The 27,612-nt window shown below is 33.5% G+C and overlaps 1 protein-coding gene and 1 long non-coding RNA gene across 3 annotated transcripts; both read left to right on the top strand.

Annotated features, from left to right (window-relative positions):
* Nucleotides 1-2,574: 2,574 nt before the first annotated feature.
* Nucleotides 2,575-10,841, top strand: LOC134245488 (store-operated calcium entry-associated regulatory factor-like). Its single transcript, XM_062727760.1, has 14 exons — nucleotides 2,575-2,664; nucleotides 2,822-2,942; nucleotides 3,037-3,143; nucleotides 3,644-3,736; nucleotides 4,010-4,120; nucleotides 4,269-4,384; nucleotides 4,547-4,740; nucleotides 5,178-5,423; nucleotides 7,160-7,286; nucleotides 7,860-7,931; nucleotides 8,507-8,578; nucleotides 8,954-9,069; nucleotides 9,443-9,543; nucleotides 9,825-10,841. The coding sequence occupies exons 2-14, from the start codon at nucleotides 2,888-2,890 to the stop codon at nucleotides 9,927-9,929; spliced, it is 1,515 nt and encodes a 504-aa protein (XP_062583744.1). The 5' UTR covers nucleotides 2,575-2,664; nucleotides 2,822-2,887; the 3' UTR covers nucleotides 9,930-10,841.
* A 13,286-nt stretch (nucleotides 10,842-24,127) lies between these two features.
* LOC134245471 (uncharacterized) lies at nucleotides 24,128-26,326 on the top strand. Of its 2 annotated transcripts, none has more exons than XR_009987434.1 (4): nucleotides 24,128-24,605; nucleotides 24,826-25,287; nucleotides 25,511-25,962; nucleotides 26,183-26,326. It is a non-coding gene; the product is annotated as an uncharacterized LOC134245471 (long non-coding RNA). The 2 variants fall into 2 exon arrangements; XR_009987435.1 differs by having other exon boundaries at nucleotides 24,128-24,610.
* The last annotated feature ends 1,286 nt before the right edge of the window (nucleotides 26,327-27,612 follow it).

Below are 27,612 nucleotides of genomic sequence, written 5' to 3'. Positions count from 1 at the left end.
AAATAAAGAAAGTCTCAATTTCTTTTTCTTTGATTATAGAATGGGCTCGATGCCGTTGTGCCCAATCCTGGAATGACCACAGAATAATAAAACAACACATCAAAGGAAACCATTTGTCTTGTGCCATTTTGCGGAACTTTGTGGTGTGGAAGAATTTCTTTTTCAGGATGAAATGAAAAAAGATTTGTGTTCCCAAATGTCTGATGTTGCTTCCAATTATGACATCAGTAATGAAGGTACATGTATATATGGCTTGATTGACCCTGAAATCAAAAGAAAGCAAAGTTAACCATTTTCATTAATTAAATGAATCAGTTAAAGGAGAGTCATAAATGACACATTTATACATGTTATTTATTCCTCTAGATATTTTTGTCCCCTCACAATGCAAAAAACTGAGTGTTTTTTTTTTCTTACGAAAGCCCATGTAAGACTTTTCAAAAATCGGCGATCGCGATCGTTTTGCTGTGGAGTTGGTTGATTTTATTGTGAGCTGTTTTCGTGAGTGTTGCAGAATAACCTGAGGTCCAGTATTGCATGAGATGAAAAGACAATTGATTTGTGTTCTCTTGCACTGATAGAACAAGATTGTGTTTTGTGTTATAAAATGATAATTTATGTAAATAAAAGAACTAAAATACCATATAAATATATATATATTTTAAAAAAAATGCAATTTTCTCGGAATGCCCTATTTTTATCCTAAACTATATTTTTGAAATGGAAAATGTTTAAATGATGTTTTCATACATTCGCATAATTTCCTGAAAATATATCATATAGTTTAAAAATGCATATAATAAGCAAATTTTATTATGTTTTCCCTTATGGTCCCTTATAATATGATTATATCTAATTTCATTTTTAAACTTTGTGAATTCAGAGACATTTAACGGCTTGTGAGCGATGTGGCATATTGGCCTCTTGCTCGCCTTCGGTTGACTTCGAAACGAAAACAACACAAGTAAAAAAAAGTGTTTACTGGACTAGTGTATTGCATTGTGAAAATAATGTCATGAATAATTATTTCAATAGTGGTCGTTATTTCTATAGTGTTTGAAACACATGTGCTTGAGGACAGGACCCCCCCCTCCAATATAGACCCCCGGGCCTTTTAGACTTTTTTCACATAAACTGTATATAGATGACACATTTGTGATATAATCTATCCTACCAATTAAAAAAAAAATGCTTTTCTACCCCACTCTATATATAGAATGTAGATTGTTTCGGGTAAATTTTCGATTTGTTGGTACAACTCGGTTATAACGAAGTCACAGGGACCTACGAAATAACTTCGCTATATCCGTAATTCGTTATAACCATTTAAGAAATTCATTAAATTTATATAGCTGGGGATCCAAGATGACTTCGCTATATCCGTAAATTCGCTATATCCGTGTTCGTACTAAACGAGTTTTGCTGTATAGATCTTATCACAAATATGTTAATGAAAGATTATTTAAGAGAAAAAAGTCGAAAAGGCCCAGGCGTCTATATCGAACGGGGAGGGTCCTGTTCTCAAGCACCTGTAATTTAAGGTAGTCCGATCAGGATTTTAAAATTCGCGGTTAAGTAATCAAAAGTACTCATAAAAGTATCTCGGATTCCACAAACTTATGTAAATTCATAGGCGTCGGAACCGGGGGGGGGGGGGGGGGGGGCTTAGCCCCCACTTTTTTTTCAAATATATACTTGTATAGACATTAAACATATCTTCGTAGGTTTAGCCCCCCCCCCTTTCCACAGATACGTCTTAGTATAGGTTAAAAATGGGGAAAGTGGTGGTGTTTGGAAAAAAATTTTGGTACTGAAGCCCCCCCCCCACGAAATAGGGTTTTCGTGTTTGAGAAATGGACATTTCACTTTTTTTTTTTTTTTTTTTTTTTTTGCTTGTCAGGTTTTTTTGAAGGTACAAAAAAAATTTTTTTTTTACACTTAGCCCCCCACTTTCAATTTGCTTCCGACGCCAATGAAATTTATCTACAGTATTTCTTTAATTAAAGTTAAAGATTAAAGTTAATCCTATTATATCGGGAAAAATTGTCAAATCTCCAATATTTTTGCAGAAAAAGCGAATTGAAATATCGGCAATGTATTTTCTAATTGCAAATTGATCAACAAATATATTTTAGGTTAAAAAACGATAGGTATCCAGACATTCAGAGAAATTGTCATGATTTTTATACTTATTTGGTATTTTTTGTCTTCTATTTCCGTCATGTATTCTATAATACATAGTGTAAAAGGCTTTTGCTATCATTGCAAAACACCACAAATCACATGATATTTCATATCATGCTATTAAGCGTTAGAAAATCTTATTTCTCTAATGCTGTATTAATTATTTTTTCCGTTTATAGGGTATATATAAATTTCAACTTTTATAAGACCTTTTCTAAGACTTCCAAAAACTTTGAAAGATAAATAAAATGAAAATTGTTGCATAAAAAATTACATTTTCACGCTTCATTTTGATGCATTTCAAATTAAATATTAATTTCTGGAGTTATCCTTCCTGGATGAGGATCGGATATCCTTAAATCAGGGACATTCAACCGAAGTAAACTAGATTGAATTGTCTGGACGCTGTACCACCGGAAGTACACGTAGATGTAAATTCTATTTCTACGTAGAAGTAAACATTCTAGAAAAATAGCAGCTGTAAGTTTCGTCATTTATTTATTTTGTCATTTTAACGTGTATTTAAAGTGATATTTTCTATTCTGAACTCAACATCATAGTGTGGGACATTTACTTGACCATTAACTTTCGATTCTTGTCGTTGAAATTAAAACTGAAACCTTGTTTACACTTACAGCATCTGACAGCAAGAACTTAATAATACAGATTGCCGGTGGCCAGAAAAATTGAACAGTATAAGAAAATGAGGATCATTTTGTGTTTATTCTTCGTGCACATGTTCATTACTGTTGCACTGGGTAAGTTTACGGTTCATAAATTTAAACTATCAGGAAACATCTTTTATTGTCAGGACAAACATCCGATTATGTTGTTACTCATGTTCCTTTACAGGGGCATTTGGAAGTCATGGGGATAAAGTTCGGCTTACAGATATCCATACCCTTACCTTGAAAAGTGGAATGATGACCAATGCCAGGAGATCTGCGGCCGTCCCTCAGGTACAGGTTTTAAATGTTTCTTTTCATGATGCTGAAAATTTTACAGGTAAAATTTCTATCATTGATATTGTCCATATAAAGATTTGTTACAGTACTCATATTATATATGTAGGCAGTACATTGCAGTACATCAAAATTAGAAAGGGGTGCAAAGAATTTTTATTCATGTAAATTTAGTATACTTGTTACAAATCAGAGAGTTCACATTGTCAACATGGATGATAAATTGTAGTAGATAAAATTCTGGAAAATGTATGGAAGTTTTCCGTTATATGAATTATTCTATGGAGTGGAAGGTACATGAAATCTGTAATAGGTTTCTGGTGATTATTTGGTGTATATGGACAATGTGTAACTTCTGTTACATGGTACATTATAAATAAAACTTATTAATACCAAAGTGACCATACAATTCTTAAACACAGTTTCAAAAGAAGTTGTGAACTCATAATTCTCTTCAATGACTTATAAACTAAAAGTTTTTTTTTTTTTTTTTACAGTTGAAGTGTATTGGAGGGACAGCTGGTTGTAATGCCTTCAAACCACAAGTTGTACAGTGTTATAACAGGGGGTCTGATGGTTATGATGTACAGGTATACAAGTCTCTTAATAATACTATGGGTAAATCCATAGCAGTGAAATATTTGAACATGCAGCATTGGTTAAATAATGTGAACATTTAAAATTCGATAAAATTCATGTAATGCTTCAGTTCATTATGAATTTGATAATAAATCTTGATGATGGAGAAATTAACAATTCGGGGAAAAGACACATGGGTAAACTATTTCAATTTTAATCTTTTGTGTTTAGCTTTTAGATAAAGTATCCATATTACAATAACTTCATTTTTTTATGTTGATTAGTGGGAGTGTAAAACTGACATGGACAATGCTTACCGCTTTGGTTCAGTGGATGTGACCTGTGAGGGATATGATTATCCAGATGACCCCTATGTTTTGAGAGGCTCCTGTGGGGTAGGATTTTTTTAATATAATTTTTTTATAGTATCAAATGTATTTGCTAGTTTAGTTTGTTGAAAAAATATAATTGTAAATGTAACAATATTTGAAGGAAAACCTTCTCAAGTATTGAGATTTTAAACGATTTGTGTTCTGATTTTAGTTGGAGTACACTATTGATCTCACAAAAGAAGGGTACCAACAGCAGCAGAGCGGGGGACACGATTACTATGGTGGTCAATCATACAGTAGCCCCTATACTGGTAGTCAGTCCTATGGGTAAGTTCATCATCCAGTCATTGAATATATTGATGGAACAGACTGTGACCTACTTGTGTAATTATGATATCATTAATACTAGCAAGAATTGAAATAAAAAAGAGTTTCTTGATATAATCTTTATTTTTAAATATTTGAATTTATTTTGATCTTGCACTTCAGGTATGGACGCAAAGTGGGGTCAATATTTAGTGACCTGTTAACACTTGGAGTGGCAGCTCTGATTATCTACGTTATATATAAGACATGTGTATCAGCTACAGCTGGCTATGGTGCCAATAATGGCTACAGACCCACAGGAAGTGGTTATCAACAACCACCTCCACCAGGCTTTAGAGACGAGTACACACAGCCAGGTACAAGAAACTTCAGTCATTTTCAATAGGGCACTGTTATACTACTGCCTGGGTGTTATTAATTTTGAAAAAGTGTTTTACCACTGGGAAGTAGTGCTATAAAAGGTGATTTTAAAGATTTTTTCCAAAGTTGCATATTCTTGCATAATGAGAACATAGATTTCCTGATTGAAGTGCTTACTATGGACTTGCCAATGGATATGTTTCATTATACAAGTCCATATTTTCCAAGTCTCCATTCAATATTTATGAAAGTTTTAGTTTTAAAACAGATTCTGAAAATTATGGTGATAGATACTAAATATGTTGGATTGAAATCGTACATGTATTCCAAAGTAATCAAGACAAGTCAAGAAATATTAAGACTTACTTTTGCAAATCAGTTGCTAAATTTTAATTTCTGGATTTAATAAGAATACCTTTTTACATTCACAAAGGATGTGGAACCACTTACGCCCCTGGCACAGGTGGTGCAGGAACTGGTGGAGGATTCTGGTCTGGAGCTTTCACGGGTGGCATCCTGGGATACATGCTTGGAAATAACAGGAATAATTACTATGCCCCTGGCTATGCCTCACCCTACACAACAGGCTGGGGGTGGAACAGGAGGGCCTCACCTGGCTGGTTCAGCTCTGGTTCTGGTTCGGGATTCAGCATGGGGGGAATGGGAGGAGGTTCCACTGGTACTCGTACAGCTTCAGGATTTGGAGGCACGAAAAGGAGATAGAAAACTGGACGCAGAGATGCAGGCACCGATGGATGTTTGATCGAGAGAGGAAATGATGATAGAATGTCTGTGATATGGAGATAATACGCACTGAATTTTCAGATTTATTTTGTTGTTTTTAAATGTTATATGTTTCTTTATATAAGTTTTTTATATGTTGTTTGTGGTGATTTTAGTGTATGGTTATTCTGAGAGCATGAAATGTGTGTTTCTGTTACATTTGTTTTAAGTCACCATTTTTAAAAATATTCTGTACTTGTATGATAGAATTGTATGGAAGATGTTGTATTTGGACTTTTTATTATTCATGTAAATCTGAGTTACAAGTATTTCATTAGTATTTTTTTTTTATCTCTTGTTGAAGAACAATCAACAAAGTTAATCTTATCCCTGTAGTTGTTTTGTTAGAGTATGTTTTTATTAATAAAATGTTCCTATGATGATGTCTTTACATAATGTATAAGTTACCTCTTATACTGTACCTTTTTTTTATAAAAAATAATTTCCGAGGTAGTGTTAAATCATATTTGAACTAGTTTACCTATCATTTGCAAATCTGATTTCTCAAGTAGTAAAGAAAAATACGCAGAGATCTTCTCAGCCTATATAGCATTAATATTTTATTTTAATTGTTATAACTTTTTCATTATGTTTAAACTGCCACAATAAAAAAGATGATTTTCCTTTCATCTTTTCTCTCTGTTATCTTTGGATGATAACTACATTCATCTGTGAAAAAAAAAAATCATGAAACAAGTTTACATGTACAAGCAGAACTACATCATGTACATGTATGTGTGCTTAGAAATTGGCAAAAGAATTGACACAAATTCACACCTACTTGAATCTGCACTAAAATAATTGAATGTTTCCCCCATATTAAATCAGAAGCTGTAAGGAAGATTTTATAAAGTGCACAGCCAAAACAGTTACTAACAAACGAAAAGTAAAAGAATCAAAAGGTATGACATTTGGGTAATGCAAAAAAAAAAGGGGGGGGGGTAATAATAAAGTTGTATATTTCATCATGGATGATATAATGAGTAATATAATTCATACTTATTCAGTTGGCATGATATTTTTAAAGTTATTTTGAAAAGCAACTTAGCAATATGCACAGGAGTTCGCAAACTGAGAGGTACGTGATTCGAGCCTTACGAATTATTTAATGTATGGGTTAATGTGTTCCGGTGCCCGCTAATTGAGTAAATTCGAGCTACGAAGCAAAAAATCTGTATGATTTACTTTCAATATGTGGGGAAAGTATTCGTGTGTTCTGTTATTGTTTTATTTTACTGTTACTGATGGCGATATTTCAGTGGTATGTTGAAGATTTTATTTTTTTTCAACAAGTAATTATTCAATCTTATTTCAGTGATTTTTAAAATTAACTGAATCAGCATCTAATTACACTGTATCAGTTGATCAGTTTATTAATCTGAGAAGTTGCTCGTAGAAGGCCTACATTCTATTGTGTAAATGCCAGAAATCTCAAAATAAATTTAAACAGAAGGAGATATTAAATTTAAGAATACCCAGTGATATGATTTGATGTATTTTTATCAGTTTATACAATTTTATCCTATAGCTAATTTTTCACCCAATATCCTCCTATGATCTGAGATGTGATTTAATGTACCATAGTGCAAGACTGTTATGCAAAACATTATTTTCAATTTCTTTAGATCTCAGCTGTACATGTATGTGATTTATCATGCAAAAGTCCATCAACTCTAGAATGTCAAAGTTTAAACTCAACAGCCAGAGGTCGATGTTGTGTAAAAGAAAGTGATTCATTGTCCCCAGCTTCTGTGACTGGGTGGGTAAAACGTTTTTTTTTCAAAATTGCGATTGCATATTTCCTATGATATTAAATTAAGAATCCCCTCTCCTCGGTTAGAAAAAATTATTCTGACTGATGGTTACTTGTTCAATATACCCATTAAAAAAAAATGTTGCTGTACCTGATGAAACGTATGCTGAGTGCATAAGGATACTGACTGTAAGTCAAGCCAGCTCATATGTTTCCAATTGACTAGTATATCTCTGCTTCAATCATTATCACTTGAAATTTCTAAATAAACTCATTATATTGTCAAGACATGTAATATTTAAACTTTAGTTCAGAGGAAAATGGAAGTTAGTCCATTTTCTAGAACACAGTCATTTGTTGTCCTTTTCATTAATTTAAGTGGAGTGAAATTGAAGTTCTCCATCCTCGAAGCTGGTGTTCTCTATTTAATATTCTTTCTCCATCCTCATCTCTATAAAATTGCTGAAAATTTAGGATGCTTTTAAATGGTTAAAAATTTATATATCGTTAAACACTAATATTAGAGATTTATTCAAATCACATGTACATGTAAATAATCCATTCTATTTTCCTTCACAGAATTGATTTAATAGACTGTGGCTTAACAAATATATCTGGACATTTTCATTCAATGAGGCATCTGTATGTATTGTAAGTATTGTTTGAGCATCAAACATCATATACATGTACCGTAAAACGAGAATATTTGGCGCACTACTAATTTTAGCACCTTTGGCGCAAGAGCCCCTTAAACGCTAAAATTTATTGTGCACTAACAGATTTCTAAATTTTATTTTGTGTGTGTGTGTGTTCCTAGCTTTCACATAAGTACATGTAAACCGGAACGCCCGATTACGTAATTAATGTCAAAGGGCCGTTGGATTTTATATACACACTAAGCACTTTACATGGTAGGATCGATCGAGAAATTTCTGCAAAATAATAATTCAGTTAAACTATTGTTAGTTGGTATCCGAGACTTATCATTAGCACCTTAAAAGTTTGGCCTTTAATGTACTGTATCATACTTATAGAAGTATTAGTTTGTAGACAATAATTCAGAGATGTATAATTATGTGAAATGTTTGCATAACTTGCTTTTCTAAGAGATTGATGAAAAAAAAAATGGTTTAACTGATTTTATTCCATTTTTAGATGCATATGTTTTATAATGAATTATAATATTTGTTTCTTGCACTGATGATAATAAACAAATTTTATTTTAGATACTTGCATAAGAACAACATCAGCCAAATCGATGTAGATGACTTTACCGGTGTTAATGCCTTAAAGAATTTGTAAGTACATGCATAATTTTTTTTCTCATAAAACTTTGCTTTTTTGATCAGTTTTGTGCATGTTGTTAGTCTCTTAGATCATAAGCTGAGTGAGCTTTTTATAAAGCAAATTTTCTAGCATCTCTAGTATTCTCTACTCACAAAACAAATTTCTATATACAATATAATTTATTTTGCTAAAGAAACATGCCGAACCTCTAACCAATTTTAATGTTGATGGTTAAAAAAAATAATTACATGTACTCTACTATGAATTGTTAAATTTAGCAACTTTAAGAATCCATTTCCTTCCTCATATCTTCTTGAAGACTGATATAAATGTTATCAAAAGGATGAAATGAAGTCTGTTTGTTGAAAGATATTTACTATTTTTAGGACATTACCTCCCAATTTGTCTTGTCCTGGTGGGCCATCGTTATGGAGTGCAGAGGAAACTCAACCAGATATGGTGGTTTGTTTAGAGGAACGCAGCACATGTAAAGTTTTCAATGGTAGGATAATTTTTCATAGAAATGGTAGTAAACATTCTTACAAAGCAGTGTTCATATCCTAATTTTATGGATGAGCCAGTTCATGTAAAATTGCCACACTGAATGTCCCAGTTTTGATTTGAAATAATCTCATGAAATCTTTTTCTCATAAAAATTTAAACTAGAAATTGTTCAGTAATGCATATATACTATCTTGATTCACAGATTAGTACACCTGGATTGTATTTTATGTGCAGTGATGTTTGCTGTGCAAGCACACATCTTTCAAATTCATTTTGCTTGCAAACAATCAGCTAATATTTTACATACTGTACTTGAAAAACAAAATCAAGTATATTTGGAAGTTACATGAAGTTTTTTTCATTAATTACAGTAAGTTGTCCCAATTCCAATAGCTATTGTTCTGATGTGGGCCCACAGATTACAGAGTGTCTCTGCAGACCAGGTTTCCATGGTTACAAGTGTTTAAGAAAGGTAAGTCTATAAATAACAAGTTGCAATATTAAAGGGGAAGTTACCCCAGCTCTTGAACACTTTGGTAAGCATCATCAAAAAATTTGAAAATATGAGTTACAATTTGGGGATGGGATATGGGAATTCTTATTTCCCTTTATCTTCCAATGTGAGGAATGTTTTTTTTTAATATATTTTTTTTTGCTTTACTAGTAAATACATGTATTGCTCTCTGTTTTACAATAATACCCATTTCTTTACATATTACATAAGTACAGAATTTTCTTTTCTTCACATTTCAGGATGATTTTCCAACAGCAACATTTTTAATAGGAATCTGTGTGAGTACCTTTGTAGTGTCTGCATTCTTATGGATTACACAAAGAAGGAAGGTGAAAACACATTAACAGGAGAGTGCTTATTTGGCTATATTAGATTGGTTCTATATATAGTGATTTATAACATAATTCTTGATTTGGGATCAAATGCTTTCTTCAATGCTGTGAAAAGGCAAAACTTAAATTTCTTAATCAGTTTGTGTTTCATAGTTTGTTTGTATGTTCTTTATATCATTTTTAATGCTTGCATGACAGAAATATGTGATAATTGTTTTTAGATACTGAGTTTAATTGAACTTGAAATTATTTTCAATTTTACTTATTGTACATGTATAAATCACAAGTTGTTTTTTTTTCTAGAACATTACTAAATGTATTTAAAATTTAAGCAAGGTTATTTTTAAGAGCTATCAAATATTACAGATCATGACCTACGAATATATTTAAGTAAATCGTATACCTTGTCAGCCAATGTCACAGGAACTGTTTATGGACAATCTATAGTCTCTTGACGGCGGACTTCATAATTGTTAGAAAATCTAGTCATAAGTGTATCACGTCTTGTTATGTCACTTTGCATCATTTGTCGTTCTGTCCTGTAGAGATTTCGGTGAAACTACACGTCATTGTATTGCAATATGGTGCCAAAGACAGTTCTGTTGTTGTTTTATTTTATTTTATTCTTTAATTTGTGTTAATCTTTAATCAAATGTTTATTTTACTTTAAGAAACAAGAAAACACGAAGGTTTGTTTCTGTACACTTTTATAATTAGCACCTATATAGTCAAATTATATATTATCATACTTAATATCACATGCAACATTTTCTTTTTTTTTAATTTGTTTTGTCTCATGTTTGAAAGTTTTAAATTTTGTGAATGTTCATCACTTTGTTACCCTATAAAGTTCAAATAGAATGTGTGTTATGTATTTTTTTATATATTCATTCTTTTATAGTTCCTAATAAACTATTTGCAATTTTTGTTCGTCCTTTTAAGTCTTTGAAATTGTTAGATTTCGTCATAATTGTATACTTCCAGTCAGGCTTTTAAAAAAATTGTCAGAGCTCTTTCCTTTTTTAAAAATGTGCGATTTAATGTTAACAAAATGAATTTTACCGTACGTGTGTTTGGATTGTAGACAAAATATTCCTCCTTGGCTTGCAGATATATGATAAATGGTCCATGTACTTGTTTCGTATACAGGGCACCCCTACTTATTTCACCAATATACAGACTGTAAAGGGGTGTGCTGGTTACAAAATATGTGGGATAGACATAAATTCATTTTTCAGTCCAACAAAATTGCAGGCCAGTAACTAAATACATGTATGTAAGGCGAAAAAAAAACCCCGCACAAATAACACTAAAATATGATCCCCAATGTGCAGGACAATTTCCGGATGTTAAGCGCTGGACAGCTATTCCACTTTGTCTGTTCTCTGTTCATGGGATAGATAAAACTTAGTTGAGAAATCAGACGGGTTGCTAGTTTCGACATTATTATTGAAATTTAAAAAAATATTTTATTAAACTTTTGATGATAATAAGGAGTTAGAATTCTTCTCTGGACATACGTTCCAAGGCCGAAAGGGACACACACCCCTCCTGATATGTTTTCAATTTCTTTTGGTGTTGGATCATGAGGAAATTTTTAAAACCCGGCAAAAATCTCTTGAAAAACTATGAACGCTTAACTCTCGATTTCTATGGAAAGCCAAAGGGTTCAAAATTCCAACTCTGTAATTCTTAAAATGTACACATGTAAACCTAAATTTGTAAATTGTAAATCTTAATTTCATAATCTGTCAATTCTTCTTTCACAATTTGTTAGTTGTAACTATCCATGGGTAATTTGACAAGTGTAAAATGTAAATGCAAGTGTGAAAATGCTTAAAACATTACGCATACGACGCGTACGTGCGCGTGTGAGAGTAAAATCGACGTAAAGTTGCCAAGCTCGCGGACCAAATTAGAGCAGAAAGTTTCTGTCAGTATTAGGGTAAAATCCCCTGTATTATTGTCTGCTGTATAAATATCGGTTTCAGTGATAATGCCTTGACGATAACAGCTAGAGGACATGGAGGAGGCATGATGAAGCCTTATCATGATGTGACGTTGTTACGTGCCAACGCCACCGTCATGCATAGTTGGTTGGAAACCTTTTAGTTACTCACTGACAACCGAAAAAAACTTTTTTTGGTTGAAAAGTTAAAAACAAATTGACAGCAACATGTTTTTGCCTTTTTATTCACTTATGCAATTCAATCACTATAGACCCAGTGTAACCTCCGTCAGCCATACCATGATTGCAAGAAATTTATAGTAACTGCTTATATGCAAAAACGATGTCCATAACTCTAATGCATCGTTTGGCACTACAAATTATGATTACAATATTATCACCATCAATATGCACGTGTTTTGGGTTACCGAGGTTTGCAAAATATGAAAGTACACAAATAATGATGACGTAGAAAAACTTGCGCACCATCTAGCGTTAAATCAGGTAATGTATGTTTTTTGCACGCCATCTAGCGTTAATTCAGTGAATAATCGTTGGTTTTGCATCGGAGTCTGTTGATTTTGCAAATGAGTCTGTTGATTTTGTTTTCAAAGTTGTCTGTTTTGTATTTCATTATGTTTATAAAATAATTTGTTAGTTTTGCATTAACGTCTTTTTGTAAGCTCTACTGGTCAGAGACCAGAAGAGCTTATACGATAGTAAGGTGTCCGTCGTCCGTCCGTCTGTCTGTCTGTTCCGTCTGTCTGTCAGTCTGTCCGTCTGTCTGTAAACAATTTTTCAAAACGCTACTCCTCCTACAGTTTTGGTCTGATTTTAATATAACTTGGCACACAATTAGACTACACTAAGATACATAAAATAGTGCATCGGTTTTTGATTTCGATGAACGGTGTTGCCATGGTTACTAAAAATAGAATTTTTCTGTGAAATTCTTTTAAAATGCTACTCCTCCTACAGTTTTGATTTGATTTCAATATAACTTAGCACACATGTAGACTACACTAAGATACATAAAATAGTGCATCGGTTTTTGATTTTGATGAACGGTGTTGCCGTGGTTACTAAAAATAGAATTTTCTGAAATTCCTTTATAACGCTACTCCTTCTACAGTTTTGGTCTGATTTCAGTATTACTTGGCACACAAGTAGACTACACTAAGATGCATAAAATAGTGCATCAGTTTTTGATTTTGATGAACGGTGTTGCCATGGTTACTAAAAATAGAATTTTCTGTGAAATTCCTTTAAAACGCTACTCCTTTTACAGTTTTGGTCTAATGGCTTCTTTTCTCATCCTTTGTTATAAGTACAGACCAGTAGAGCTACAGTCTCGACAGAGACTTCTGGTCTTTTTTACCCTTTCCGCCGCCCATAAATATTATAACTTTTCCCCGCAAGCACTTTATAGCGCGGTACAAGTTTCCCTAAAGTCTAGCATATTATGATCTAATATTTTAATAAAAAAAAAAATAACTTCTTAATTTATGAGATTTTAGCAAGTATAAAATAAAAGGAAATTGGCAATAAATTGAAGATAAATGTTTTTTCACTTTTTAAAGTGCGTGATTGCGGGGAAACGGTATATATGCGTGATTTTGCGTTAGAAATAGGAAATGGTATATGCGTTAAAATGCATGACTGCGGCGAAGGATGTTATATGAAGGGACCTGTACGGACAAATATCCTATATCTAAAATTGAGCTTTCCACATACTGTAGCCTAGGTACTTTGAAGGATTTCCTTTAATTACAGTGTTTGATTATAGTGTAGAAGTTTTCCCTTCTCTGTCTTAATTCCTTTGTTTTAGTACCATCAGACCAAAGAGAAAAGCATGCAACAATTTGTATTTTATGCTTCTTAACGTTTCTAAAGTTTTAGAAATGGCCGGGTCACGTATAGAAAGTTGACATGTGTATACTATAAAAGTAAAAAAAATAAATACAGTTTTAGAGTGTAACAATCACTAGTTTAAAAGCATACACGCTAAAACTTGCGCCAGTTTAAGTACGATTGGAAATTTATATATTTTGTTTACCAATAAAAGTTACGAAAATACTGTAAATTACACCATTAAAATCAATTATTCAAGAAATGAACAACGTTCTTTAGTGAACATGGCGTTATGAATAGCAATTGCTCTGCTGGCATATTCCATGATGCGTGATAAATCCATCACGTGAAGGAAGGTCGTTTGAGATACTACTCACTTTTGACGTGGATGACAAGCGTCTTACTCTTAATGATACTTATCTTTTAATGTAATTAGTATCAACCATCTACTCTGTACTGATAGGTTTGAGTTATTGAGAACACGTATTGAAAATCTGTTGATTTTTTTTCATTGTAAATAACATTTTTTACGATCATTTGAGTGAGTGTGCGTGTGTGTGTATGTTGGGAGTGTGTGTGTGTGTGTGTGTTAATGACCAACTACCGTACATGTACTTTCAGACCAAATTTTATTCGCACAATTAAACATTACCCAGACTTTACTACATTATAGTGTAACAAAATGTAAGTGAAGAAGGGGGATCTTTCAAAGAAAATTTTCAGCAAAATATTTGGGGAAAAGGAGACAGTCTCTGATACCACATGCATTAATAACATGTTTTTTTTTAGCTCCCTTGTAGCATTAACCGTCTTAAAACACGCAACATTCACTAAAATTGAAAATCATTTTTTGTTTTCTTATCAATCCTCTTCTTACACGCACTGCCACTGGAAATCTTGGATCCGTGCCTTAATACAAAAAATCAAAAGTAAAATTTTAAACATTTTATTTTAAGTCTGAATGTTGTATAAAAAGAAATTAAAAGAGTAGTCTTAAAACATTGGATTATCTGAGACATTTTAGGTAAGAACTTTTAAATTGTTTATTGTTTATCACGTGATCTTTGAATGCGTGCGTGGGTACACACTTCCCGCGTCATGCGCGTTGTGAAGACTATTCAAACACTGTTCATCAAACTTGTAACGGTTGGTGCAGAATTTAAGAGGACACAAGGGTAAGTTATTTTTTGTGTACGTATAAATGACCTTTTTACTGTAAATATTTTAAGTTTATCGAAGCAAGCAAAATATTCTCCATAAATTTCATTTATGTTCTCGGAGAGTGAGAGGCGACAAGTCATGAAGTCCACGGAGTATTTCACAATTTTCCTATCCCGTGCCGATAGTTATAAATCCTAGGAGATTTTAGGGATATTTACGACACATATGTAACGAGGACAAAGGATTTTACATTTTTTTTAAAAATCCTACATTGTTGCATATCAAAAGAAAGGGTTTTTAAAGACAAATTCAATGATGTATGTTTCTTTTGTCTAGGTTAAAAAATAAGGAAGTTATGGACATTTGAATTCATGACTAGCACGATTTTCATTCTGTCACCTGATAAAAAAGGAAGCGTCGACTGATATACATGGCCTAAAACTCAATCCCTGGACAAAAGATAGTCACAAACTTTCTCAAAATTATTTATTTCAGTACATTTAATACAATACAGTACATTACCGGTGATTTAGAAATATTGATGAAAATTACATCAATATTTCTAAATCACCAGCACTATAATCTTCTGAAAGTTTATAAGTGTAAATTGCAGGATCGAGGTCAAACTTAACGTTTGACCACTCTGGATAACCTGGAACCTGAAAAAAAGAAAAAAGTTTTGTAATAAATCTTGCTCAAATTATACATGTATTTAGTCAAACTGAATGAGAATGCAATGAGCGGTTGTATAATTTAATTTATTTCATGTAATTGTCATTTTGAAATAAAAATAATTGATAATTATCTCCCACATTTTAATTAGTACAAGTTGTTTTTATTGCATTCCAGGACTAAGGCACACACATCAAGCAAGCAAAGCATACAGATATACAGTGTATTACAAAGAGTTTTAGTGCATCTACACTAAGAATATTATTTTACAAGTTGCATGCATATATTAGAAAGTACTAAATTACACTTCTACAAATAAAAGTCAGAGAAAAGGGAAAGGCTTACCTCCTCAACTTAAAATATGAATTTAAAACTGCATGTATAAACACTTGAGGCAATCAATTTGAATTTGACATCATAAACATATTTGAATTACACATAAATTTTGATTTTTTGAGTGAAATAAATACCTTTGATATAACAAATCCAGTCTCCCAGTGTTCACCCCCTTGACCCTCACTGAGAAACTTCATCCTAATTTTTCGACCAACGAAAATTGGATTATCCTCTTCTTCAGCAGAAGGTATGGAAAAGGCATGCCTAATCAAAACTTTCAGATTCTGCACAAGTTCATCCACTGTTAATAGCACTCTCTTCCCTCCCACATTCTTTGAGAATGAGTAAATGTTCTTATATTGATCATCTTTTATCTTTTGTTGCAGGACCTCTTTTCGGAACAATAGTTGGGCCTTTAGACCATCTTGTTTTTCCCTTTTAGTTTTACAAAGAGACAGATGATAATTTACTTGTTCTTCTGACTGCCATAAACCCCACTCCAACATTTTATTGGTGCAATTTTGAAGTTTTTGTACTCTATTTTGCTCCGTTATTTCAGCTGCTCTAAGCTTCTCAAGCACAATCTCTTTCCTTTTGGCTTCAATTTCTGCCTGTCTTCTTTTAAAATTTTCTCTCACAGTTTTCACATTAAGTCTTGCTGAAGCAATCAGCTTTTCCTTGTCTCTATGAGTTTCTAACCACTGTAAAGTTTTATTGTGACAGAACATAACAATGGCCTCCTTGGCTATTGTTGTGATGCTTGGTTTCTCTCTAAGGATTCTGTCCACATGTCCAAATATAGATTCTGAAAATTTATTGTGTTTAGGTACTGAACTTGTTCTCTCACGTGCCATATCTGATGGATTATCAAACATGCCTTCAAGGAAATCTCCAAAAAGTTTTTTCACAGTCACATTGATAGCAGTCAAAATTGACTTAAGTATCAAAACAACGAAATTATCATGAACCCATGGTTTCACAAGTGCTCGGTAAACTGCATCCTCTGTAAAGTGGCTAAAGGATAGCATAAGTCCTCCATCAATGAATGTTTCTGTGTTTTCAATACAATCATCTATAAAATTCACTATTTCTCTGTAATATTGTGCTGAATCCATGATATGTACATTTCTATCTTCCACAAGGCACCACAATGGAGTTGTTATGAAATAAGAGATAAGTCCAAGGGCTTTACAACCTGCTAGATACTCTGGTACTTCAATGTCAAATTTAATAGAACGTAATAGTCTATTCGAATTGTCTCCTCTCAAGTACTCCCTCACCTTCTCGTGCATGAAAAAAACATTTGATGCTGTTGAAAACAAAATATTAAATCTGTTTCCATGAAATCTTGGAATTGGTACACTTTTCAAATTATTCTCTTTCAAAAAGTCTTTCACAAATAAATTAAATTGTCCATAAGCGCCGCTTTTCTCATCCCCACCACATGAAAATCCCTTGCTCGTTGTCCTAATCAATCGGACGGCTCCTGCCTCTTGTTTTGTTCTAAACCCTGTATCGAAAGATGGTGCTCCTGACTCGAAAAGAATGTTTTCTGTTTCTAGGAGGGACCTCGAAGCTGCCTCAGCAATATGAACAAGGGCATGTAAGCCACAAAAAAAATTGGAAAGTCTACTTATAGATAATTGTTCATCCTGTGTCATCTGCAACCATGCATCTCCTAAATTTTCCATTAATACCATTTTTCGATACTCTTCCAGTAGTTCATTGAATTTTTTTTGGGTTGCAGCACGATCGGACATGGTTGACACAATACTTAACAAAATGTGTTTGCTAACTTCATTTTCACTGCAATTACTTGCCTCATTGATATCATCTAAGATATTATTCAAGGTGAATAGTGTGTCTGATCCAGATTTGGTGGCCATTTCTCTTAGCCCAAGTACCCACATCTTTCCATCTTTATCACTCAGGTGAAATCCTTCAATTTTTCTACCATATTTTGAAGTCTCATCACTCAACAAGCAAACATCTGATTTTTCTAGTAAGTTTTCTGATAGTTGTTTCTGTGCTAATATCAGTCTTTGTATGTTCATATTGTTCACAGTTGACTTGCTTGGAAGTCTGTTTGCTTTAAGATTTGCCAATTTCAATACTGCTGCTATCACAGGTGACACATTACTTGTTGTAACATTGTGGTTAAGTAACTCATAAATACATTGGTTGGTTGAAGGTAGATATATTTTCGAATCTTCGTCAAATAAGATAACTTCATGATTGTCTAAAAGAATTTTTAGGTAATCATTTTCTTCTTTCAAGTCATTGATTTCTTTTTTTAAATCTTCGAGTGAACTTATTTTTTCATTAAATTCATCCTGAAGTTGATTTGATTTCCTCTGCTGTTGTTTCAACAAATCTTCTGCCCTCTGCCTTTGCACATTGTTATATGAACTTTGGGCTCGTATTCTTTTAATTGTATTTCTTTGTATCAACACTTGAGTTTTCAAATAAGAAATTTGTTTCTTTAAATTGGGCACCTCATTTCTGTAATTCTTAACCTTGTGTCTTAATTTACTTGTCTGCTGAGAATTTTTTTTTAATTCTTCATTTTCCACAGCAAGAGCTTTATTGTTATTTAAAGAGTCATTTAAGTCACAAGCTAATGATATTGCTACACTTTTTACAGTTGTTATATCTACACTGTCACAGTCCAGTACATGCGACTTCCTTTTTACTGGAAATTTAAGTGGTTTGGGAAAAGTATATTTTTCACAATTAAAAGAATTTAATTTTTCACTAAATCCTGTCTTTGATTTATTTTTCTTTATTTTTTTTAAATCGTTAAGAACTTTCTGAATGGATGATTCAATAGTTCTAGGAGCAATATCAGTTCCCGGTAAAAATGTAGATATCCATGCACAACATTCTGGTACACCATGTTCAGTAACCTTTCCAATAATATCTCCTTTTGTGATTTCTGACATACTGAGTAGTTACTTAATTTCATTGCAGGATTCTGAGTAAAATGATATCACAGTTTGGCAGGAAAGGTCCTTCTTGTTTATTACTTTACAATTTGATCCTGTGAAAATGTTATCAGTAAGAATGTACATTGGAATATCTTGATCGGTATTAACACCTATCTTTGGTTTAAATGAAACACTTGAAAGTTTTGTGTTTGTTGATCGATCGATTTGAAACCCTTCAGGCAGATCCTCATCTGCTAATGTTGCACAATAGTAAAACGATTCAATGTCACAGATGATTTCTATTTCTTTCAAATAATCACTAGAGTCATTCAGATTAAGTGTTTGGGTGCACTTATTTTTCTTCGTACATGAGCCTGATTCTGTATCTGATAGATATTCCTAAAAAAATAATATTTCTTGCTCAAATGACTTTTGTGGATTAATAACCTTCCCTGTTTTAGAATTTTATTTTAGTGTATCAAAAATGCTAAAGATAAATACTTTGGATGATAATTACCAGTTCAACAAATACTAAGTAAACATCTACAAAACATGCATAATATATAGTCTCTAAGTATAAATTATGTTTACTTTAACAAGTTAGAATTAATGTGAGTGAATTAGTGAGGAAGAGACTACAGAAAGTCAAAATGCAGGTTATAAAGCAAGCAAGAAGCCACAAACTACACTTTATGGTCACCAACATCAGGTACAAGATAAACAGTGGCCTGCAGTACTGAGTAGTGAAAATCCTTACCTTGTCCTTGTTACAACTTGTAGTTGTATTCTCCCTTTTCAACCGAGTCTTCTTGAAAACAGGGCTTTCTAGCAAAAAATATTTTTATTTTAAATATTAAATTTGTTTAAATTAAACATGGATAATTCTTATATAATATTATAAAATCTTTTTAACAATTTTAAATAAAATTGGTACCATAAAGATTGCAGGTAGTAGCTCTCCTTGTTCAATGTTGTACTTCTATATTACAGTATATAATTTAAATATTGCATAAATAATTCAATAATTCCTCTATAATAAGATAATTTTGGCATAATTATATGATACTATATGATATAGAAATGAGTGACATACAAAATGCACTCTTCATAACTATATATTGTTCAATCAGTTGAAAATAATAAGGTAATTTAATGCTACAAATAAACCGGAAGTTAGCTAAGGGCGATAACTCCTGTGTTAAAAAATGGGGCCAAATACATTTTCTCTTGGCGCAAAAAAGCGCTTAAAAAATTAAGAATGGAAGGCTTTTAAAATTGTTTGTTTATTAATCCTATATCAAACTGAACATTCCCAAATCTTCCCAAACTCAAATCATTTCTCCTAAAAAGGTTCAAATGTCACCTATATTCACCTACATGTGAAATAAAACCTTTCAAAATTTGGCGAAATCTTCACTTACCACTACCATCTGCCATTTTCCACATTTCTGATGACGTATTACACATAAAAATCCACGTACAAATGAGCGAGAAATCACGTTATATGTCAGGTGACTCGAAACCGAAAGTAGAAATGGAGGTTTCCTTTTTCAGTAAACAAAACCGAAATCGGCAAAATCAACGCATGATTAAAAATACCAGTGAATTATTTAGAATTTTAATTTCACACGATATGGATTGTGGTAGGTTTAAATAAGAGAAAAAATATTTTAATGACCTTCTTGCTAAATTTGTTGCAACGAAATTCAGCTTTTTTCCCCGTGCAGTTTACTATGTGACAGATACGAAAGTAAATATGGCGGATCCTTTGTCCTCGTTAACATATGTATGTTATATGATTATATTGTTTTTGAAACGGGGCACAGAAAACAAAAAGCAAAACCTCACCTGGACAATCCCTGGTCCGGGGGTGGGGGTGTATGGGGGAAGGGTTGTTGCATTCTGCTTAAATTAAAGATCTTTACAATAATGATAAGTGTGCTTTATGTTATTGTAAAGATCTTGTATTTGAATCGGATTGGTGTAGGCGCAGGTTTAGGCCAGTAGAACCAAATCCAGCACAATCTCTTGATTAAGCTATATAGCTTTTAAAAGCTATATAGCTTTATTAAGCTATTCAAAATAGCTTGATAAAGCTATCAACAGTGTGTGTGTATTAGGTTCCGACTTCTTTCAGCCAGCACCAAATTTCATCTCGCTTCCAGATGTTGAACATCAAACTGGAAGTGAGCAAACTGAATCACCCCAGACCTTAAATATAACATTATAGTGTTTTTATCTTTTAACTGTGAATACTGTTTTTCTGAACTTTTTATCTTCACTAATAACTTAATACTGTTCCCTTTTCACTGCATTGAAATTTACTTTTCTTTACTTTTTTTTATATCTTTTAATCAGCTGCGCACCCTACTCAGAGTACTCAAAACTTGAGGGCGAGTAGTATCGAGAGATAGATAGATAGATTTCACCTAACTACAGGCACGTAGCATCGTTTTTGAAAGTGGGGGGGGGGGGGCAACCAGTTACTTCCCTGAAAAAGTTGACAAAAAAAAAAAAAAGGGAATTAAAATTTGGCCAACCTCGAAAATCCTATTTCGAGGGGGGGGGGGCAACTTTTTCAATGCCAAGTTACTTTTACTCTTTCACTTTCCATTTTTTCCCTACATTTACCTACAATTCATTGATATCACTATACCACTATACTATGGTAAAAAGTGGGGGGGGCCAACCATCCTTTCACTGAACATTTCCTATACTAAAGGTAATGTTGGGAAAAAAAGTGGGGGGGGGGGGGGCCCTGCCCCCCCCCCCCCCCCGTTGCTACGTCCCTGAACTATAACAAAAAGTGGGGAGGGTGGAGGGGGCCAACCGGTCTTTCAATGAACAATTTCTTTGGTAAAAAGTTATGTTTGAAAAAAAGGGGGACCCCCCTCTCCTGCCCCCCCCCCCCCTGCTGTTATGAACTATCTAAAGAATGACCCCTTTATTGTTTTGGGAGGAGGTTATTTTTTTATGCGCACAAATTGATTGATTCAGGCATATATTGTGTTTGTCTTGTCTGTCTGTTTATCTGTTTGTCAACTTTAACCTTCACCATTACTTTTTAACCCTGAAAGATAGAGACTTCATATTTGGTATGCATACTCCACTAATTAAGCACTTTCAACTGACACCAAGGTCAATGACCTTGTGACCTTGACTGTGACCTATATGCTAAAAATAGCTTTTTCGAACTTTAGCCATTATTTTTTAACCATAGGAGATGGAGACTACATATTTGGTATGCATACTCTACTAATTAAGTTCTTTCAAATGCCAACAAGGCTAATGACTTTGTGCCTTGACTGTAACCTATATGATAAAAATAACTTTTTTGAACTTTCGCCATAACTTTTGAACCATTATAGGTGATAAAGACTTCATATTTAGGAAGCATACTCCACTAATTAAATTCTTTCAAATGACACCAAGGTCAATGATTTGTGTGACCTTGACTGTGACATATATGCTAAAAATTGCTTTTTCGAACTTTGTTGCCGCCGGGCGCATAGTGTTTCACAAACACATCTTGTTTTAAGCAAGTTTCCTCTCCAAGTAACTATACTGGTATGAGCCCTACAATTACTAGACTAAAGACTTGTATGAAGGATACATGCATGCACAGTTGCACATTGCCAGGCTTGCTAGGTATACTGGATTTCATATACTTATAATAAGTGACCTGGTAGAAGTTTTTGGAGGATGTCCTTTAAGCATTATGATGACCAAACTTGCATGAACTAAACATCTAAGGATGTACATTACTGTACTTGCTTAATTCAGATGCTGGATCTGACCTACATATACTTCAAATGAATGACCACTCACCAAGTTAAGTTTTTGTATCAGATTCATTCTAAAATGTTATTTAAACTATTTGCCCTACATGAAAATAACTTGCATGGGTGATACATCTAATGATGCTCACAACTTGACTTGCTTTGGATGCTGAATTTGACCTTCAATTTCCAGATGCGCAACCAGTTTAAATTTTCAAAACATTTGTTTTTAAGTGACTTTAAGGCATATGCTAACCAACTTGGCACTTAAGATACATTTATTTTGCACATGATACATTTATTGATGTACACTACCAGAGATGCAAATGCTTTGGATGTGGGATTTCTCCTAGATTTTCCTAATGAGTGATCACTAGGTTAAATTGTTTTGACTGTCCATTGCCAAGAAACTGTAGTGCCTGTGTTACAACGCACTTTGAAAAATTACGCACTTTGAAAATTTTTTTCAAAGTGCGTTAAATTTGGGATCAAGCTAACACACTTTGAAAATTTTTTTTTTCAAAGTGCGTTAATATCGACCATATTAACGCACTTTGAAAAAAATATAAAGATTGATCAATATTCCTACAAATAATTGGTATAATAAATACCAGATCCTGGTTGGATAACTTTTTTATGATAAAGTCACTTCAGGACCTGAGATATTGACGTTTTAAATATTTGAGGTTTTGATAAAATAAAAGGGAAAATTAAAGGGTCTTGAAAAAAAGGTGACGATTGTTTAAGATCATTTATTTGTTTCTTTTTTTTTTTAAATTCTAGTCTTTGATAAGTAGATGCATGTAAAGGTGTAAAGGGGGTACTAACAGTGGACAGCTTTAAGCAACTTAGCATTCATAATAAAAAGGGGGCAATTTGATTGTTCAAAACTATGGAAATTCTTTCTCTCTCATACATTTTACTGTACTTAAAAATTTCTAGTTTTCATCTGTTTTAATTAACTCATTTAGTATTGAAAGTTTTCAACGTCCTACCAGTTAGTTAAATACATAATTATATGAATGTTTTGAGTATAGCATAGACATCGAGACTGGGCAAAGGGCCAGGGGAGGGGGGGGGGGGCTAAGCCCCCCACTTATTTTAGAAAGATATACTTAGTATTAGCATTACATTCATGTTGTCTTCAAATCACATTCTTCAAGGGTAAATATGAGTCTACAAAGTAAAGTTTTGACATTTTCATTTCTTCCTCAGACTTCAAGACTTACAGAAACTCACCACATTGTCCAGAGGAGGTGCAGGGTTTCAAGAGCACCATTGACATGAGACCAATCACTGCAAATGCCTTGTATCTGAAGCCCACATAAGGTGATGTGAAGCAACACAAAACTGAGGATAGGTACTTTTTTCTGATAAAAATAAGACCCTCAAGCTAGGTGAGTACTTTTGTTTCATTTCTCAGTAGTTAAACCATCACTAACATAGACTAACTTGCTCTTGCACACACCTTCCCTTCCCCCAAACCCTTATGATATTTCTTGTTTTAAATTTTGCTTATTAACCATAAGTAATTTTTCTACTAGACAGCATGCGATTGTTGTACCGCAGGAAGAGAGACGAGATGATGTAGATGAATAAAGAAGACAAGCCATCAACAGGAAGATAATCCATACATTGAGAGCCTTAGACCTGGGTTACAACTTGTGTTTATTTTGAGGTAACAATATTAAAAGATGGCCCCAACTCAGGTGAGGACTTTACTGTATTTCTTAATGAATCAAAATCATTTCTTTCAGGAATTCCTCCTAGTCATATGGATAAAGCTAACAGATTGTACTAACCCCCTCTTGCACACCTCCCCTCCCTTCATGCCTGTATGTTTTGTTGAATATTTATGACTGTTTACTAATCATATGTTGATTTTTGTCGGGCAGCAGGCAGTTGATGCCTAACAAGATTGGAAGATGGACATGACTGATAGAAAGAAGACAAACCATCAATAACAAAATGAACTGTGCATCTAGAGCCTTGTTGTAATGAGACAACTAACCAGGTAAGGTTTTACAAATTTTTTATGAAAGCAATCTCAGAGGTGACTTCAAGTCACTTCCATAGCATTGATTCATGTTTTATCTTTTTAAATTATATATTAGGAGTTCATGTTATTATTCATTAGGCAACATATAGTTATAAACTCCCTGAAAATCATGAGATTTCTCTTTTTTATCTTGGTCTGTTTTTAACATAACAATATGTACATTTCTACTGGACAGCATGCAGTTGCTACCCAACAGGAAGAGAGAAGATGACTGGAAGAGTAGAGACAAGCCATCACCAGGAAGGTTAATCCCAGACATCAAGAATCTCAGACAAAGGATGGGTACCTGTATTTATTTTGAGGTAACACAGTAAAAAAAAGTGGCCCTAATTCAGGTGAGGACTTGACAGTTTTTTATTGAATCAACATTATTTCAATCAGGAATTCCTCCCAATCATATGGATAAAGCTAACTTGATACTAACCCCCTCTTGCACACCCTCCCCTCCCCTCATGCCTGTTATGTTTTTGTTGAATATTTATGACTGTTTACTAATCATATGTTGATTTTTGTCGGGCAGCAGGCAGTTGATGCCTAACAAGAAAGAGGAAGAGAGAAATGATAGAAAGAAGACAAACCATCAACAACAAAATGAACTGTGCATCTAGAGCCTTGTTGTAATGAGACAACTAACCAGGTAAGATTTTACAAATTCTTTATGAAAGCAATCTCAGAGATGGCTTCAAATCACTTCCATAGCATTGCTTCATGTTTTATCTTTTTAAATTATATATTAGGAGTTCATGTTATTATTCATTAGGCAACATTTAGTTATAAACTCCCTCAAAATCATGAGATTTCTCTTCTTTTTTTTTTCTTGGTCTGTTTTTAACAACAATATGTACATTTCTACTTGACAGCATGCAGTTGCTACCCATCAGGAAGAGAGAAGAGACAAGCCATCACCAGGAAGGTTAATCCCAGACATCATGAATCTCAGAGGAAGGATGGGTACCTGTATTTATTTTGAGGTAACACAGTAAAAAAATAAAGTGGCCCTAATTCAGGTGAGGACTTGACAGTTTTTTATTGAATCAACATTATTTCTATCAGGAATTCCTCCCAGTCATATGGATAAAGCTAACTTGATACTAACCCCCTCTTGCACACCCTCCCCTCCCCTCATGCCTGTTATGTTTTGTTGAATATTTATGACTGTTTACTAATCATATGTTGATTTATGTCGGGCAGCAGGCAGTTGATGGATAACAAGAAAGAGGAAGAGGGAAATGATTGATAGAAAGAAGACAAACCATCAACAACAAAATGAACTGTGCATCTAGAGCCTTGTTGTAATGAAACAACTAACCAGGTAAGGTTTTACAAATTTTTTATGAAAGCAATCTCAGAGGTGGCTTCAAATCACTTCCATAGCATTGCTTCATGTTTTATCTTTTTAAATTATATATTAGGAGGCCATGTTATTATTCATTAGGCAACATATAGTTATAAACTCCCTCAAAATCATGAGATTTCTCTTTTTTCTTTTATCTTGGTCTGTTTTTAACATAACAATATGTACATTTCCACAGGACAGCATGCAGTTGCTACCCAACAGGAAGAGAGAAGACGACTGGAAGAGAAGAGACAAGCCATCACCAGGAAGGTTAATCTCATACATCAAGAATCTCAGACGAAGGATGGGTACCTGTATTTATTTTGAGGTAACACAGTAAAAAAAAAAGTGGCCCTAATTCAGGTGAGGACTTGACAGTTTTTTATTGAATCAACATTATTTCAATCAGGAATTCCTCCCAATCATATAGATAAAGCTAACTTGATACTAACCCCCTCTTGCACACCCTCCCCTCCCTTCATGCCTGTTATGTTTTGTTTTTTATTTTTTATGACTGTTTACTAATCATATGTAGATTATTGTCGGGCAGCAGGCACTTGAGGCCAAAAAAGAGCAAGAGGGAAATGATTGATATAAAGAAGACAAACCATCAACAACAAAATGAACTATGCATCTAGAGCCTTGTTGTAATGAAACAACTAACCAGGTAAGGTTTTACAAATTTTTTATGAAAGCAATCTTAGAGGTAGCTTCAAATCACTTCCATAGCATTGCTTCATGTTTTATCTTTTTAAATTATATTAGGAGTTCATGTTATTATTCATTAGGCAACATATAGTTATAAACTCCCTCAAAATCATGAGATTTCTCTTTTTTTTTCTTGGTCTGTTTTTAACATAACAATATGTACATTTCCACAGGACAGCATGCCGACTGGAAGAGAAGAGACAAGCCATCACCGTTAATCCCAGACATCAAGAATCTCAGACGAAGGATGGGTACCTGTATTTATTTTGAGGTAACACAGTAAAAAAATAAAGTGGCCCTAATTCAGGTGAGGACTTGACAGTTTTTTATTGAATCAACATTATTTCTATCAGGAATTCCTCCCAGTCATATGGATAAAGCTAACTTGATACTAACTCCCTCTTGCACACCCTCCCCTCCCCTCATGCCTGTTATGTTTTGTTGAATATTTATGACTGTTTACTAATCATATGTTGATTTTTGTCGGGCAGCAGGCACTTGATGCCTAACAAGAGGAAGAGGGAAATGATTGATAGAAAGAAGACAAACCATCAACAACAAAATGAACTATGCATCTAGAGCCTTGTTGTAATGAAACAACTAACCAGGTAAGGTTTTACAAATTTTTTATGAAAGCAATCTCAGAGGTAGCTTCAAATCACTTCCATAGCATTGCTTCATGTTTTATCTTTTTAAATTATATATTAGGAGGCCATGTTATTATTCATTAGGCAACATATAGTTATAAACTCCCTCAAAATCATGAGATTTCTCTTTTTTTTCTTGGTCTGTTTTTAACATAACAATATGTACATTTCCACAGGACAGCATGCCGTTTGCTTACCAACAGGAAGAGAGAAGACGACTGGAAGAGAAGAGACAAGCCATCACCAGGAAGGTTAATCTCATACATCAAGA

This window comes from Saccostrea cucullata, unplaced genomic scaffold (genome assembly GCF_032062105.1).
Source record: "Saccostrea cucullata isolate Sc308-1 unplaced genomic scaffold, CSIRO_AGI_Scuc_v1 ctg923, whole genome shotgun sequence".
NCBI lineage: Eukaryota > Metazoa > Mollusca > Bivalvia > Ostreida > Ostreidae > Saccostrea > Saccostrea cuccullata.
The sequence above is the reverse complement of the archived record's forward strand: the minus strand, read 5'-3'. Positions and strand labels throughout refer to the sequence as shown.

What these genes read in the sequence shown, in the direction of transcription:
- LOC134245488 (XM_062727760.1), top strand. Translation starts at nt 2,888, where the DNA reads ATGAGGATCATTTTGTGTTTATTCTTCGTGCACATGTTCATTACTGTT. An exon ending in GATCTGCGGCCGTCCCTCAG is followed by an intron (nt 3,144 to 3,643) that starts GTACAGGTTTTA and finishes TTTTTTTTACAG; the next exon opens with TTGAAGTGTATTGGAGGGAC. An exon ending in CTGATGGTTATGATGTACAG is followed by an intron (nt 3,737 to 4,009) that starts GTATACAAGTCT and finishes TATGTTGATTAG; the next exon opens with TGGGAGTGTAAAACTGACAT.